The 17,223-nt window shown below is 53.9% G+C and overlaps 1 protein-coding gene across 1 annotated transcript; it reads left to right on the top strand.

The window, feature by feature from the left end:
• Nucleotides 1-14,310: 14,310 nt before the first annotated feature.
• On the top strand, nucleotides 14,311-16,611 carry LOC120639760 (mitochondrial inner membrane protease subunit 2-like). Its single transcript, XM_039915643.1, has 3 exons — nucleotides 14,311-14,649; nucleotides 14,735-14,900; nucleotides 16,213-16,611. Exons 1-3 carry the CDS (start codon nucleotides 14,429-14,431, stop codon nucleotides 16,327-16,329), a joined length of 504 nt encoding a protein of 167 aa, XP_039771577.1. The 5' UTR covers nucleotides 14,311-14,428; the 3' UTR covers nucleotides 16,330-16,611.
• Nucleotides 16,612-17,223: the final 612 nt, after the last annotated feature.

Consider the following 17,223-nt stretch of genomic DNA (forward strand, 5'->3'; position numbering starts at 1 on the left):
GCAAAGGTCCTCGAGACCCCCCTCGAGGTGGCAGACTGTTCGACGACATGCTCAAGAAGCCGTGCCCTTATCACAAGGGCAAGGTGAACCACACCCTCGAAGAATGCGACATGCTCTGCATGTACTTCAACCGTCTCAGCCACAAGGATGAGGCCAAGAAGGAAAGGGACGAGGAAGGCAAGGGCGGCGACGACTACCCTTCGGTGGAGAATGTGTTCTTCATCTTCGGCGGACCTATGGTGAATATGACCGCTCGGCAGCGCAAGCGAGAGCGCCGAGAGGTCTTCTCGGTCACCAAGGCCATGCCATACCTCGACTGGTTGGAGGACACCATCTCCTTCAGCCGCGACGACCACCCCGATTACCTCCCGAATCCGAGACTGTACCCACTCGTCGTGGATCCCATCATTGGCAACACCCGGTTCTCCAAGGTGCTCATGGATGGGGGGCAGCAGCCTCAACATCCTGTACGCCCACACCCTCGAGCTCATGGGGATCGGCTTAGACAAGCTGCACCCCAGTGTATCATCATTCCACGGTGTCGCGCCAGGGAAGCGAGTCCAACCCCTTGGGCAGATCAATTTGCCTGTTTGCTTTGGCACGCCTGCAAACTTCCGCAAGGAGGTACTCACCTTCGAGGTAGTGGGATTCCGTGGGGTGTACCACGCCATACTGGGGCGGCCATGCTACGCCAAGTTCATGGCAGTCCACAACGACACCTATCTCAAGATGAAGATGCCGGGTCCGAAGGGCGTCATCACCGTCAGCCCGCCGTTCGAGCACGCCTACGAGTGCGACGTCGAGTACGTCGAGCGCGCCGAAGCTCAGGCTGAGGATGAGGCTCTCGCAGCCACCCTCGACAAGATGGCGAGCGAGGCTTTGGACTCCACGCACTGGCACGCAGGCACCTTCGAGCCTGTCGAGGGTATCAAGAAGGTGCCCCTCGACCCGAACCACCCCGACGACAAGGTGTTCAAGGTTAGCGCCACCCTCGACAACAAATAGGAAGTAATGCTCGTCGACTTTCTCCGCGCCAATGCAGACATCTTCGCGTGGGGCCCCTCGGACATGCCCGGCATACCGAGGGAGGTCGCCGAGCACTCCCTTGACATCGGACCCAACTCCAAGCCGGTGAAGCAGCGCCTGCGACGCTTCGATGAGCTCAAGCATCGGGCGATCGGCGAGGAGGTGCGGAAACTTCTGGCGGTCGGATTCATCAAGGAGGTATTCTATCCCGAGTGGCTAGCTAATCCTGTACTAGTTAAGAAAAAGAATAAAAGTTGGAGGATGTGCGTAGACTATACTAGTTTAAATAAAGCATGTCTGAATGTTTCCTTTCCTTTGCCACGTATTGATCAAATCGTTGATTCAACTGCGGGATGCGAACTTTTATCCTTTCTTGATGCTTACTCCGGTTACCACCAAATCAAGATGAAAGAGTCCGACCAGCTCGCGACTTCTTTTATCACACTATTCGGCATGTACTGCTACGTCATGATGCCATTTGGCCTCAGGAACGCCGGAGCTACATACCAGCCGTGTATGCTCCATGTGTTCGGGGACCATATCGGGCAAAACATAGAGGCATACGTCGATGACATCATTTTAAAATCCAGGGAGGCGGACGACCTGGTCGCTGATCTCAGGGTCGCGTTCGATTGCCTACGGGCCAAGGGGGTAAAACTTAACCCAGAAAATTGCATTTTCGGGGTGGCTCGACGCATGCTCTTGGGCTTCATCGTCTCCCAGTGAGGCATCAAGCCCATCCCTGAAAAAGTCGAGTCCATCCGACGGATGGGACCGATCCGAGACTTGAAGGGGGTACAGAGGGTTATGGGCTGCCTGGCAGCACTTAGCCGCTTCATCTCACGCCTCGGTGAGAAGGGCTTGCCTCTGTATCGGCTCTTGAGGAAGACCGAACGTTTCTCGTCGACCCCCGAGGCTCAAGAAACCCTCGACAGGCTAAAGGCATCACTTACTCATGCCCCCATTCTCACACCTCCAATAGACGGCGAGCCCCTCAACTTATACATAGCCGCGACAACCCAAGTGGTCGGCACGGTCATCGTTGTCGAAAGACAAGAGGAGGGCCACGCTCTGCCCGTCTAGCGGCCGGTATATTACATCAGTGAAGTGTTGTCTGAAAACAAGACACGCTATCCACATATCTAGAAGCTGCTGTATGCAGTGGTCTTGGCCCGGCGCAAGCTGCGCCACTGCTTCGAAGCCCATCCCGTCACCGTGGTCTCGTCTTTCCCCCTGGGAGAGATAGTCCGCAATAGGGAAGCCGAGGGTAGGATTGCCAAGTGGTCGGTGGAACTAATGGGAAAAACACTCTCATATGCGTCTCGCAAGGCGATCAAGTCCCAGATCTTGGCTGACTTCGTTGCTGAGTGGACGGACACTCAGCTGCCCCCACCACAGATTCACGCGGAGTGCTGGACCATGTACTTCGATGGGTCAGTGATGAAGACCGGCGCCGGCGCCGGCCTCCTTTTCATCTCGCCCCTCGGGGAGCACATGCTCTAGGTGATTCGCCTTCACTTCCCAGCATCCAACAACATGGCGGAGTACGAGGCCCTCCTCAGTGGCCTCCGCATCGCCATCGAGTTCGATGTCAAGCGCCTCGACGTACGCGGTGACTCGCAACTTGTCATCGACCAAGTGATGAAGGAGTCTAGTTGTCACGACTTGAAGATGGAGGCGTACTGCAACGTTGTGCGCCGCCTAGAGGACAAGTTCGATGGCCTAGAACTCATCCACGTCCCGCGCAAGTACAATGAGGATGCCAACAAACTAGCCAAGATCGCGTTGGGGTGGACCACCGTCCCCCCGAACATCTTTGCTCACGACATCACCAAACCCTCCGTCAACTTCAATAAGCCGGACAAGCCAGGCCCCTCGTCTGTCGAGCCCTCGAACGGGAACCCCTCGGCAGATAAGGACGATCCCATGGAGAACGAGGCCCCCTCGGCGGACGAGGGTGAGACAATGCAGATTGACGAGGCTCCACTTTCGCAAGACTGGCGAGACCAGTACCTCAACTGGATCAATCGAGGGGTGCTACCTTCGGACCGCGCTGAGGCGCGACGTGTTGCCAGGCAAGCCAAATCTTTCGTCATAATTGGCAGAGAGTTATACAAGCGTAGCCCCTCGGGGGTCCTGCAACGATGCATCCCCATCCCCGAGGGTAGGGAGCTGCTTCGAGACATACATGCCGGAGTCTGTGGCCATCACGCGGCGCCATGCACCCTCGTGGGCAATGCGTTCAGGCAGGGCTTCTACTGGCCAACTGCAGTCGCTGATGCTACAGAGATCGTGCGAACTTGCGATGGCTGCCAGTTCTATGCCCGTCAGACGCACCTCCAGGCTCATGCTTTGCAGACCATCCCCATTACATGGCCCATCGCCGTGTGGGGACTGGACCTCGTCGGACCACTGCAGAGAGCGCCCGGGGGCTACACCCACTTGTTGGTGGTGGTGGACAAATTCTCCAAATGGATTGAAGCGCGACCCATCAGCAAGATCAAGTCCGAGCAAGCCATGCAGTTCTTTACCGACATCGTCTAAAGATTCGGGGTTCCAAACTCGATCATCACGGACAACGGCACCCAGTTCACAGGCAAGAAGTTCTTGGAGTTCTTTCCACAAACGTGTGGACTGGTCGGCGGTGGCGCACCCACAGACGAATGGCCAAGTAGAGCGTGCCAATGGCATGATTCAACAAGGTCTCAAGCCAAGAATCTTCAACAAACTAAACAAGTATGGCCGGAAGTGGCTCACAGAGATACCCTCGGTCATTTGGAGCCTGAGAACAACCCCGAGTCGAGCCACGGGGTTCAGCCCATTTTTCATGGTCTACAGCGCCGAGGCCATCCTCCCCACTGAACTGGAATACGGGTCCTCGAGGCTCAAAGCCTACCAAGAGAACTAAAACCAGCAGGCCCGCGAGGACTCGCTGGATCAGGTGGATGAGGCGCTCCTACACTCGACACGCTATCAACAGTCTCTGCGACGATATCAGGCGTAGAGGGTTAGACGTCGAGACCTCAACAAGGGAGACCTGGTGCTGAGGCTACAACAAAACAACCGAGGGTGCCACAAGCTCACCACGCCATGGGAAGGCCCGTACATCGTTGCGGAAGTCCTGAAGCCCGGCACCTACAAGCTAGCTAACGAGAAGGGCGAAATTTTCACCAACGCTTGGAACATCCAGCAGCTACGTCACTTCTATCCTTTAAATTCCAAGTCGTTTGTACATACTTTGTACTTGTTTAATAAATTTCTGGGAAAATAAAGAAGTATGTTTTACTTTTAAATTTCTCGGGAGTGATTCGAACCCTCGGGGGCTCGAATACGCGCACAACACTGAGTGAGCCTCGGCTTTTCCCTCGGCAAAGCCGAGCCTCCCTCGGGGGCTACAATGGGGGGAACCCCCAAACGTCCCCAAAGTGTCACGTTTTTTCTAAAAAAAATTCACATCTAAGTCTCTCGAACACTTAGAAAAAACAGACGCAAGGCATAAACAACTCTGGCACGGGATCGGCTGAGTCGTGGGACCACCTACACCTCCGAGATACGGCGACCCCTCACCTCCACGCGCCTAAGTGGTTTACGAACGCGATAATCCTTGCAAAAGTTTATCTAAGTCATGCACGAACATGCAAGAGCGGGAAATAATAAGTAGGAAAAAAGTAACACTCGAATATACACGAAGCCCTCAAGCGGCCATATTGTAAAGATTGCACATTTGTTCGTTACACAGAAGACAAAATCTAGACAAACTTCTAATCAAACTATTTTGGCCAACTGTCTAGGCTATCTACGAGCTGCCTCCTCCCTCGCCCTCGTCCTCATCATCAGCGGTGTCAGGGAAGAGGTCACTCAAGAAGAGCCTGGCCAAGGTGGTGGCGGCGCCTTCAGCACCTGCGTTAGCCTGCTCCATTACCTCGACCTTGGCATCATCATCGCCGTCAGGAATGATGTAGCCCGTGGCCAAGTGCTCGAAGTTGACGATGTAGTGCGTCGAGATGACACCGAGGGCCTTCTGGACGCCGAGGAGGAGGGCGCCCTTGAGTCGCTCGGATACCCGATCGCCCAAGGACCTCAGACGACTCGACAACAAGCTACCTGACGCGCCGCCCTCACCCTCGACTGCTCGGCACGCGGCCGCGGCGGTCACCTCCAGGTCTTGGTAGTTCTTCTGAACAGACGTGTACACGACTTGGAGGGCCTCCTTCGCCGCGGTCTCGTCCGCCACCTCCTTCCGCAGCTCTGAGTAGAAACAAAGATAAGTCTTGGCAAAGTTAAGTACACCAAACTTAATCTCGACACTTACCCGCGATGCATCTCCTTCCCTCCTCTATCTCCGCATTCGCAGCGGTGAGGGTGGTCTCGGTAGTGAGGATGGCATTCCCCTGACTCTCGATGAGGGCCTCCTTCTGTACAAGGAAGACGGCCTGCGCCTCGCAGGTCTCATCCAGCTGAGCTACCCTCACCGTGAGCTCCTCCACTTTCTCACGCAAAGCAACGATCTGCTGCTGGGTCTCCTGGGCCCTCTGCTCGGCAGTCGCCCTTTGCGCCTCGATCTCTTGGGCCTTCCGCTCCGCCGCGACTCTCTGGGCGTCGTGCTCCTCAATGGCCTGGGCCAGCTCCTCCTTCCACGCACGATCTTGTGCCCCCAGGTCGGACACCAAGGTGTTGGCCTCGCACAGTCGCGCGATCAGACTGGCATTCCATTGCTCGAGCCATTGCACCTTGGAGGATTGCTGGGCGAGCTCGGTGCTCTTGTCGTGCGAGATTTGCCTCAGCCGCTGCGAGTGGAGGGTGTAAGCGGAAGATACATAAATAGTATCAAATGCAGACAAGTCTTGGGGAAGGACACTTACCTTGCTGATCTGGAAATCCGTCGTCTTATGGAGCTGAAAGGCGCGGTCGAGGGCGGCCTGGATCTGGGATCCAACCTCGTACTACGCCTTCCAGACCTCCTCCTCCTGCTACTCGTTGCGATCCGGGGCAACCCCGTGCTGAACCATCCCCAACTCGACTCCCGCGGAGCCGGAGGCACCGGGGCAGTATTCGGGGCAACCTGCGGCATTTCCACCGTCGGCTGCAGCACTTGGCTGCACCACCGGCTCATCCACCAGGTCCTCCGACCCCATCGCCAGTGTCTCCTCTGCCACCAATGTGGCCCTCTCGTCCCTAGCCCCCCCGGGCCCCGGGACGAGGCCCTCTCCTTCCACCTGACCGACGGGCTGCTCCAGCGCAGCCCCGTCTCTTTCGCCGGCATTCGGCCGGGCGGCTTCCTCCGTGCCGCCTCAGCCGACCTCCCCTTTAGCATTCGGCCGGGTGGCCTCCTCCATGCCACCTCGGCCGACCTCCCCTTCAGCATTCGGCCAGGCGGCCTCCTCCATGCCGCCTCGGCCAGCCTCTCTCCCAGTACATGGCTGGGTACCCTCCTCCGGGGCGTGCCCGCCAGCGTCGTCCGCGCCAGTCAGCACCTGGGCCGACGCGGCCCCTCGGGCCATCGCCACCCAGAGCACCTCGGCCATCTCCTCCACCTACCGAGGCCCCCCGCTCGGGGGGCTGTGGCACCGTGCTCGGCATCGCGGACCTCCCTGTCTTGAGGGCCTTGGTGGGCACCAGCAGAGGGGTCCGGGCGGTGGGAACTTTCATGCTGAGCCAAAGGGGGTGTCAAAACAGGGGAAAATGGCTGACAAAAAGCAAAAAATGCATGGAAGGAAATGTACCCCGACACGGCGTCGAGCCTGCGCTTCTTCGAGCCGCTTCTCGGGGGCCTCGACGACCCGCTGGCTCCCGCCAAGCGACCACCAGGTGCCGCACCCGGGTCGGTCTGACCCCTCGGCGGCGATGCCTGTTCGAGGGTCCCCGCGTTCGGCTGTGCGTGGTACCCCTCGACCGGCGATCGAGCGCACGTGTCCTCGCCCTCGACCCTCTCCATGTCGGACTCGGGCCACATCGAGTAGTCGACTTGTCCTGCCTCCGCCGGGGACGGGGACTCCGGCTCCGGCGTGGAGTCGAGCGTTGGAATGGGTGTCTTGCCCTCTCGCTCTGGCGCCCGGTTCTCCTTCTCCCGTGCCTCCTTCTCGTCCCTCTTCCAGTCGCGGTGCCGCTTCTCCGCGTCCTTCTTCTCCTTCTTCCTCTCCGCGAACTCGCGGTTCACGGTCCGGGTCTTAGGGAGCAGAGGGACCGAGTGGTACCCCTTGTGGCTCACCCCCTGTGAACGAAATCAGGATCAGCCAAAAACGGCAACCATAATGCCATGGCTCGGAAACGAAACTTACTACTTGGATGTACCCCTTGTTGGGGCGCATTGGGAGCTTCCACAGATCCCCGTGACCGCTGGAAGGGTGGGACACCGCCCGGATGGCTCTATGCGAAGCGACCTCCTGGGAAAGCGGCTCCGCCGCCATCCAGGTACCCTCGAACGGCACGTCCTCTGTCATCCCAAAGAGAGGAAGCTTCCTCTCCATGAGGGTAAGCACCTTCCGCTGATGGAAGCGCGCGATGACGACGGCAGCGGTCAGCCCCTTGTTCGCCAGACGATGGAATGCGTCGGTGTACACCTTGAGCCTCGCCTGGCGATTGGGGGGCGACACCCCATACCCCCCAGGCGTCCGGCTTCTCCAGCAGCACCTTGCCAGAGTACGCCGGGAGCCGCTCGTCGTCGTTGTGAAGATAGAACCAACCTCGGTCCCACTCGCAATTGTTCGTCGTCATCTTGCAGGGGATGTAGAGGTCCTTCCTTGACCCCTGCAGCTGAAGTGTCAGGCCCCCGGCGCGGATGGGCCTCGTCACCCACGCCGAGATGTACTTGGTGTAGAGCTCGCCCCGGAAGAGGTGCCTCCACATGTCCCAGTGGACCGGGATCCCCAAGTAGCCCTCGCAAACGGCAACGAAGACCGTTGACTGTGAGATGGCGTTGGGGGCGAAGTTGTGCAACCTCCACCCCGTAGTGGTGGCAGAGTGCATGAACAAACCTGCCGGCGGGGATGCCGAAGCCCCACTCATGCAGCCGTGCCAGACTGATGATGTAGCTGCTCGGAGGGTTCGGCGTCGTCAGCGACCTCGGCGCGATCCACACCGGGCACGCTGGATCATCGTTCGGCGGGAGCAGCCCGCTGGCGACTAGCAACTCCAGGTACTGCCGGTCGGTGGTGGACCGGCCCCATGGCACCGGGTCGACGAGCTGCACCGGCACTTTCGCCATCGCGACGATGGGAGGAAGTGGGGAAAGAGGACTCAAGGAAGGGAAAGGTGCGCCTGCTCTCTCTGTCTCTCTTTTTCTCTTTCGTCTGTGTGCCCGAGCGAGGGACGGCGAGAGGAGGAAGAAGGTAATGGCAAGGTAAGCCGAACCGCCTCGTCCGCACCCCCCTATTTAACCGCAGCAGCGAGGCAGATTCCCCACGGTGTTTCCAAATCTTCTGCATTCAATGTGGTAGATACCGTTGACACTGCCAGCTGGGCCCCACAATCGCGGAAGCACACGCGCGTGCGCAGTAATTGCCGTAGGGTAGTTTTCGAAGCAGCGCAGGCGCACTGTTAATTACATCCCATCACTCTGCGACCGCCTGCGCCGTTCCGTCTGCCCGAGAACGCCACTTCAAAAGGCGCACCCGCTCCGCCCGCATCGGGCCACGACGCACGTTACTCCACGACGCCGCACGTTACGCCGAAAACTGTGACGGAATATCCCCCCGGGGGGGTTCCTTACTAACGAAGGAACTGTTATTCCGAGCCCTACTGATTAGGGGTTCGAGGGCCGACCCGTCGGGGGTTCGAACGGCCACCCTAGATCAACAGGGTAAGGGGCAACCCAAGCATGCTCATACAAAGCCTAAGCCTCGAACGCGGAGTTCGAGATGCCCGACGTTGTGTTCGAGGCCGGACAGAGGTGGCTAGTACGAGGGATCCCATCGAGGGAGAGCACCGAGCCCTCGGACCCAATCGAACGGGTTCGAGCCCTGCCTAGCAAACCTCTGCAAGCGCATCATGGGACGTGTCTCCGGACCACGAGCTGACCCTGACCGAATGGGGCACAGACGTTCCCTCGAACCACCCGCTAACAGCTCGCCGAAACATCCATGTCTCGCGGCCCGGGCAAGGGTAGCATGGCTTGTTTCACCGCTCCTCCTTGCGAAAAGGCAGACCGAGGGTCGTACCAACAAGATGAGGGTTCCCCTGATCGCCCTCACATGGGCTGGGACTCGGGGGCCTCCTCGCACATCTCGACAAGAGCCATACCCTCGAATGAACCGGTCACCGACCGGTGGAGAAGTCCTGCGTCTCGGACTGACCCCCTTGCACGCTTAACGAGCTGTTTGAATTGGTTCAAAGGGAGCACGTGTCGCATTTCCAGCTGAAAGGAACGCCGATGCCGGCTGAAACGAATGCTGAGTGGCCCTGCAACCCCATCAACCAAACAAGCATCATGCTCATAGCCCTCGGACAAGTGTTCCACTCCTCCAAGGCCTCGGGGGCTACACCCGCAGGTGCGCTGACGCACCCCCACGGAAAGAACTTGACCAGCTCGAGGGAAAAAACCCCTAGTAATCAAACAGGAAGCAAAACCGCACCAAAGAAGTAAAGACTTCATTGCTTTTTGTGGACCAAGATTACAAAGGGTTACCGGCTCGGAGCCGTCGAAAGATACAAACGCATTGCCACCTACGTGGCAACTTTGCCTGTCTTGGGGAGGAGCGAGCGCCGACGAATAGCACCGAGTCCTTGGCCGACATAGCGACCAGGCTGCTCGGGATTGCAAGAAGCAACCCCTAGAGCGCACGGGTCCGAAGGGATGCCCTTCTCGCAAGCTTTCTTCTAGCTTCTCCTCCACCGAAGACCTTGCGGGGGGTCAAGCTGGCGGACAGCACCCTCGACGTCATCTCCCTGAGTGCAACCTTGTCGCCGACAGAGACGGTGCGAAGAACGGCCGCCAAACCTGGCGCCGACGCCATGATCAGGTGCCTCAACGCCCCTTCAGGCTGAGGGACATCGCAGAAGCAGGTCCTCATGGGCCCGATGTTCTTCTGCTGATTCCACTGAAGCTGAGGGACGGTGAGGACGCCTTCTCCAGCTATCGCCCACCGCTCGCAAGCATTCTTCTAGCGTCAAGGCCTAAAGAAGCCAGGCTACCCTATCCAGGGGTCGGCCATGAAAGGCGAATAAGAATATTACGAGGCTTAGGCAAAGCTAGGAGCAACAGCAGGGAGAGTTGGAGAAGAAGGGGAGTCCCAGGACTCCTATTTATAGCCACATCGGGCGCCAAGCCTAGCCTACCGCTGGGGCAAGGTTTGGATCGCCCGTGATGGCACGACACCCCACGAACAATGCCCTCGGTTATCGTACCAAGACACGACCAGACCAGGCAAAGCCGAGTCCCTGGACGCCAAGCAGCGTCGCATCAGCGCTGGCCGACTGCCCTCGAACGGCGTGTCACAAGGCAACCAGGCAAGGTAGAGCTGAGACCCTGCGTGCCGGACAGCGCGACACCAGTGCTGGCCGCAGAGCGACAGGCGCCATCATGACCCTGGCCTGCTCAGTGTGCTGGCGCGTCTCGTCACCGAAACAAAACAAGAAGGGGTGCACGCCTCGGAGTGCTTTTCCTACAGGTGCACCACCCCAGTGCATGAGTCATCACATCACGCAGGAGAGCGCCCAGACACGCCCAGCGGAAGCGCTGTGCCGATCAATCACATCAAGGAGAAGAATCATCAAAATACCCTCTGGCCGAGTCCCCTGACTCGACCAAAGGCTCGGGGGCTACTGTCAGGTACCATAACTATGGGGCACCCTAACCCAGGGCTAAAGCACCCTGAACACGCGCAAAACAGGATTTGGCACCTGGGCCAGATCCTTCCCAAATTCGGACGCCCAAAGCCTCTTCAAGTACGGGAAGCCCAAGTCACGCTCGGCCCACGGTCCGGCACCACGATACGGCCCCTCTGAGCCTCGCTAGCCATGGAGCCACCTCCTCCTCGCTCGAGGGTCCTCCGCCGAGACCCCTCGAAGCGCAAGCAACCTCTGCCTCGGTCGAGGCTCCCTCGATCGAGCCCCCCGCAAGGCCTCGGCACGGGGGGAAACCCCACCTCGCTCGAGACCGCCCTCGGCAGACTAGGGCGGCGGCCCAACCACCCGACGGGACGGGAGGCATTAACTCGCTAACCACCCCACGGCATGGGGCGGGAGTCAGACAGTGCCAGGCGGCGTCAGCTGGCGTCGGCCACTCTGCCACACAGCGGACGTGACCGGCATCTCCTCAACCTGTGCCTGCCACTGTGCCGCTATTCCCGGCACGATATAGTCCTGCGGCGACCTGTGCGGACTTGCCTAACACCTCCCCTGTGCTGCCTACCCCTTGTACTTTTCTCCCTTGCAGGGCCCTCGGCGGACACGGGCAATGACCCTCGAACACAGTATGAGCCTCGACCGAGATCAGGCCGGTGTCTCCGGCGCCCTCGATGACCACCTCATCCGACGTAAGGCACCGCATGCCCAGTAGTCATCGCCACACCGTCCACTGGCGCGATAGGACATTGACATGCCCTGGGCACAGACGGAGGACCCGCAAGGACGATGCTCGTGCCCGACATCACGCTCCGCGACGCTCGGTGACAAGGAAGACCAACTGTTCTCTTCTGGACTGGGGGAGAAGGGACGACCCGTAGATATCCTACACGTGTAACTCTCCTCTCCTTGGTCTATAAAAGGAGGAGGAGCATGCACGGGCACGAGGGACTCTCTCGGACAAACAGACGCTCACACTCCATCGATATCGACACTCGCCTCAACCACACATACACACTCTGGGACTTTGAAGCTTCCCTTCCTCTCCCGCTCAAGCTTGTACCCCCTACTACGAGCACTTCGGTGAAAGTAATACAACGCACACCCCTCTGCTGGACGTACGGCCTCACTGGCTGGAACCAGGATAAATCCGGTGTCATTGTATATCTTCTTGCATCAACCATCTGGAGGCAGGGACACGCAGCACATTTACTAGTTGGAGCCGGGCCGCGAGGTCCAAACGCCGACACTATCTTACCCCTATTTATACAATTGAATATCCAATCTAGATCAACTCATTAACTAGCCTATGTACTTCCATTCGCCGCTTTCCCTGCGGAAATATAAATGACACCCCCGGTATACTCCTAGGTAAAATGCTACCGCTGTATTCCGTGCGCTTCCGGATTTATTCGTGGTTCATGAAATATCTGCCACTCCCTAGGCGTCTACGGGCGCCATCGCTGCTCGTTCAGTGGTGACGTTGGTAGGCGCCAACAAGCATTTTTGGCGCCATTGCCGGGGAAGGCATAGATTGAAGTTACATAGGAAAAAGTTATGAACAAGATCGAAATTGGTGTTCGCTTCCTAAAGAGGCTAACTTGACTTTGTTTTTCTGTCTTTTGTTGATATGAAAATAGGGTAGTGTATGACCGATTTCAACTTGCTGCGCCTAATCTAGAGTCACTTTTGAGAAGAGCTCGTCCTCGTGTCGTACCTCCTCAGATCTCACTCCCGGCAGCCGAACCATTTATTCAAGCATCGTCAACTTCTCAAGCTATGACCCAAAAGACACTCCGTGATTACTCCGCTCCGTCTGCTAACCAGGTTCCCACCGGGCCTGAGATTAACAGCGGAGGAGAGAATTTTGAAATCAAGACGGGTCTTATCACGATGGTGCAAGTCAGCCCTTTCTGTGGCAAGGCCAATGAAGATGCAAGTGCTCATCTCCAGCAGTTCTTGTAGCTCTGCAGTACTTTTGTTATCAAGGAAGAATCTCAGGATGCTATCCGGCTCCATCTGTTTCTGTTCTCTCTTCTAGGGAGGGCGAAACAGTGGTTCTATGCTAACAAGACCGCTGTGGGCACCTGGGACAAATGTGCCAAGACGTTCCTCGCGAAGTTTTTTCCGTCGAGCAAGACCAATGCTTTTCGTGGATGAATTTCAAGTTTCCAGTAGGCATCAAATGAGTCAATTCATGAAGCTTAGTAATTTTATATATTATTCATACTATGTAATGTAATTTTGACACTAAAAATTAGTTCAATGGGCCCTTATCTTCTTGCTCTCCCAGGGGCCCTTGAAATTATAGAGCCGGCCCTGCATGCTACAAGCAAATCATACCATGGCTGGTTCGTGTTCCTTATTTGCCATCTCTCTCTCTCTCTTCTGCTGTTTTCAGCTTATTAATTTCCATTTATTTTTACACTTCACATGTGTCCAGTCTTTCTGGATTTTTGTTTTTGTTCAAAAACTGATCTTCTATTTTTTTTCCTCCAGAAAAACTCAAATTGTTTTACATAGTTTTCTTAGTTTCATGTACATTTTCATGCGATCAAGAACACATGAGATTATAAGTTAATGACATGTGCAATATATATACATTTTTCAAATTTTTTTGCAGAAAGTTGTGGCTATACATATATTAAGGTCCCATTCTCCATAAGTTGGTCATGCAAGGCAGAGTGCTGGCTTGAGGCGAAATTAACTTCCATTACTGTCAAGCAACGCAAGTGTACGAAAGGAGGGATCAAGGGCAGGTGTTACTGCCTTTTGTGTCAGAAATAGACGCTTGCATGCCCTCATGCTGTGAAGCCATCACCAACGGAAGAAGAACAAATCAATATTCATGTCTTTTGTTAGCGTGATCTCAGTTCTGTAAAATAGTAGTTAATAATAAATATCTAGATTTGTCTCTGTATGCTTTGCAATGTTAGTGTCTACGATTTTATTGAAATCTTTGGTTCAATAATACTACTATCTGTGAGTTTATTTGCCCGCGGATAAACCTTTAATTTCTCATTGGTTCAGCGTTGTAATGATTCATAATGTGGACGTTTAGGTGGTTGGATAAAAACTATCCACAACCAAGGTATTAAAGTAGTAGAAAATGTCAGCTATATGCTCCCTAATCAGTCTAAGTAACTAGTTGAAATCCACGTGTGTTGCAGCGCAATTATGGGGGAAACAATGTTGTGGATAATTAGCGATAACACAAATGAATGTTGTAGATCTGCACTTATATTTTTGCCGAAACATTTTTTTCTAAGAATATTTAGTTTTTTAGGAGCAATTTATATCTCTATTGAAATTGTTCAGTCAGCTCAAGAAAAATGCGATATAATTAGATCACGATGACTTTACATGAAAAAGAATAATATAGAAAAGAAAAAATGGCTAATCCTTTCCCAACTGGGCTGACCGAAGAGGCCTCGGAATCGCGTGGCGGAGAGGATTCGGCCCAGGAGGAATCCAAGTCGATTCCTACGGTCCTAGTACTACCTGCAGCAACCAGACCTGCACTACTACGCCGCCATCGCCGTCGTTCTCCCAGACGGGACGGGATCATCACCGGCGGCGGGGGCGCCGTCCTTCCTCGGGCGGGTTCCTCTCCGCTCCGCGCATGGCGAGGAGGGCGTTGGCCGCCGTTTGGCCGTTCGTGAAGGGCTGCGCCACCGGCACCGTGCTCGGCATGACCTTCGCCGACCGGTGTGCCTCCGTGGTCGCCGTGGACGGCGCCTCCATGTACCCCACCCTGGACGCCGAACAGGGCGAGCGCGCGCTGGTGGAGAAGCGCTGCCTCTACCGCTACGACCTCTCCCGCGGCGACGTCGTCGTCTTCCGGTTAGCACGCCGCCGCTGCCGCCGCGGATTTCTTGGGCGTTTCTTTGCTTCCTGATGTTGTTGCTGTTGCTGTTGCTCGTCCAAGGTCGCCGAGGAACCACCGTGAACTGCTTGTGAAGAGGTTGATTGCGCTGCCGGGGGATTGGATCCAGGTCCCGGAGAATCAAGAGATCCGGCAGATCCCGCAGGGGCACTGCTGGGTAGAAGGGGACAATGCCGGCGTCAGCATGGACTCGAGATTCTACGGCCCTGTAAGTTTATTCCCCCACTGCTCTGCTTGCTCGCATGAATTTCTAACCGTACTTCGTGTCAATCTTGCTGGGCACAAATGATTGCGTTATTTAGCTTGGAAAAATTGCAAAGATTGGTTGTGTAATTGCAAAGAAATGCCTTTGTTTATTGTGGCCATTCAGCACCTCGTGGTGACATTGATCTCAGTGCATCTTCAGGAAATTGTTGTCATAGCTTGGGATTGTGAGATTTTACTGCTACTATGGAGCACAAAACATTGTTTCAAATAAAGGGGCGCAGAAACCAAGTTGGTGTCTTGATATTAACTGCTGCTCTTACATCCATGGATCTTTTCCTGACAATGTATGTGCTACAAGATAGTATCAGTGGCTTACTAGGGATGCAAGTGTGTACCCATTAATGTTTTTTGGGTTTCTCATTTTAGTTCATTTTCTCTTCCAAATTAATTACGTAGCATGTCATTCTAGTTCATTTTAACAAGTTTTGGGTCGACCCAATGACCCAAAAAAGGTGGGACTTGCATCCCTACTTACTTGGTTACCAAATTGGCAATGTTTGCACTCAAAATCAACTAGCCAATTCCTACCTTCATTCCCAGTGATTTTCTTAATACCGAATGCATCATGATCTTAGATTGACATCTTGGTGGATGGAGGCATTTAACAAATATGCTTATGTTGCCTCCTTGGAATAAATGCCAAGCAGAGTTAGGGAACTCATGGCTCAGGGTCATATTTGAACCAATTTTGGTGCGCTAGTGGCATGATCTTCTACAGCCAGTTTGCAGTTCCAAATTAATTGAAAATCCAGGATATCAATTTCTTCCTGAGTTTGTTTTGTCAATAACTAGATTGAAACCTTGAATTTCTCATATCCTATTCATTTTCATTGATGATATTTTCCCTCAGGCTTTATGATGATATGATATCTTACAAACCTTAATAAATAGAATAAGAGGACAAGTAAATAGAATATGATGATATATCTTACAGTGCCTCTTTACCTGTTTTCTGTTTAGCTATTTTCACATCTTTCTACTCCCTCCATTCCAAATTACTAGTCGTTTTAGCTTTTCTAGATGCACAGTTTTTACTATGCATCTAGATATATGTCATTTCTAGGTGCATAGCAAAATTGATGTATCTGGAATAAATAAAACGACTAATAATTTGCGATGGACGGAGTATCCTATAAGAGACAAATTGCGTCCAGCCACACTCATTATGTTACTTGTTTGCACATTATAGCAAAATTGAGTTTCTAGACATTTGTGGTCTTATTACTAAACATCATAACATTTTTTACCTGCAGGTTCCCCTGGGCCTGATGCAGGGCAGAGTCACGCACGTAGTCTGGCCACCTCACCGAATTGGTCGAGTTGACAGAAAAATGCCAGAAGGAAGGATTATGCCACTACGACCTTTTTAGAACTCTTGTTAGGTTGGTTATCCTGCATTCTTATTCCATTTTAGGGCAGAATACCACTATGAATACTATTGACTGATGCCTGTACTGCACTATACTGTCAAAGGCAGTGAATTAGAGGATGTGACACTTATGGTGATAGTGAGAATATTATCTCTGATTGCAAATTAACCTTCCTGTTCGTTGTAACCTTGTAGGAAATGTGTAGTGAGGAGCTTTACTTTTTGATGTGACAACACTAATATCTTCCCCTTCCATTAAGAGGAAACGTTTTCATGTCTGGTCTATGCGATGTTTTCCTGCCATCACCTGTTGATATAAGTAGTGTGCACATTGAACAAGACATTGTGCTGGTTTAAGCTTAATTTATTCTGTGAGAATTGAGAGATGAATCAAAACATTAAGATCTGAAATGTTGGCAAAAGTTGATCATAGTGGATGCCTAATTTGTTGGAATGGAATGCCCTATCTTGTAACTAGTATTATCCACCATTTTAACTACCATGGAAGTTCTGGTTTGGTTTTGCGATGGTTTCATGTTTCATCAGCTTTACATAAGTGTTATACGTATATTATACAGAAATGGTTTTTTGGTGTGGTTTCGTGCTGTTTTCAAGTTTCAGGCTTTCAGTTACATAGTTTTTTTTTTCTCTTTCAGTTTGCTTTCTTGCTTTTTTTTTGAGTTATTCAGCAATGTGACAGCACAGCCCAAATGCAGCTGAACCCGCTTGCATTGTCCAGCTTTGGTTCCACTGACATTGATCAATGCTGTGTCTCAAACTGTAACTTCTGAAATTATCCATCAAGAGAACTTGCTAAACTTTTGAAACCGGAGATTATTGGGGGAAACAGGCCTTGCAGAAGACTAGGGTACCAATAGCTACATTTGTCCCTTAA

Source organism: Panicum virgatum, chromosome 7K (assembly GCF_016808335.1).
Source record: "Panicum virgatum strain AP13 chromosome 7K, P.virgatum_v5, whole genome shotgun sequence".
Lineage (NCBI taxonomy): Eukaryota > Viridiplantae > Streptophyta > Magnoliopsida > Poales > Poaceae > Panicum > Panicum virgatum.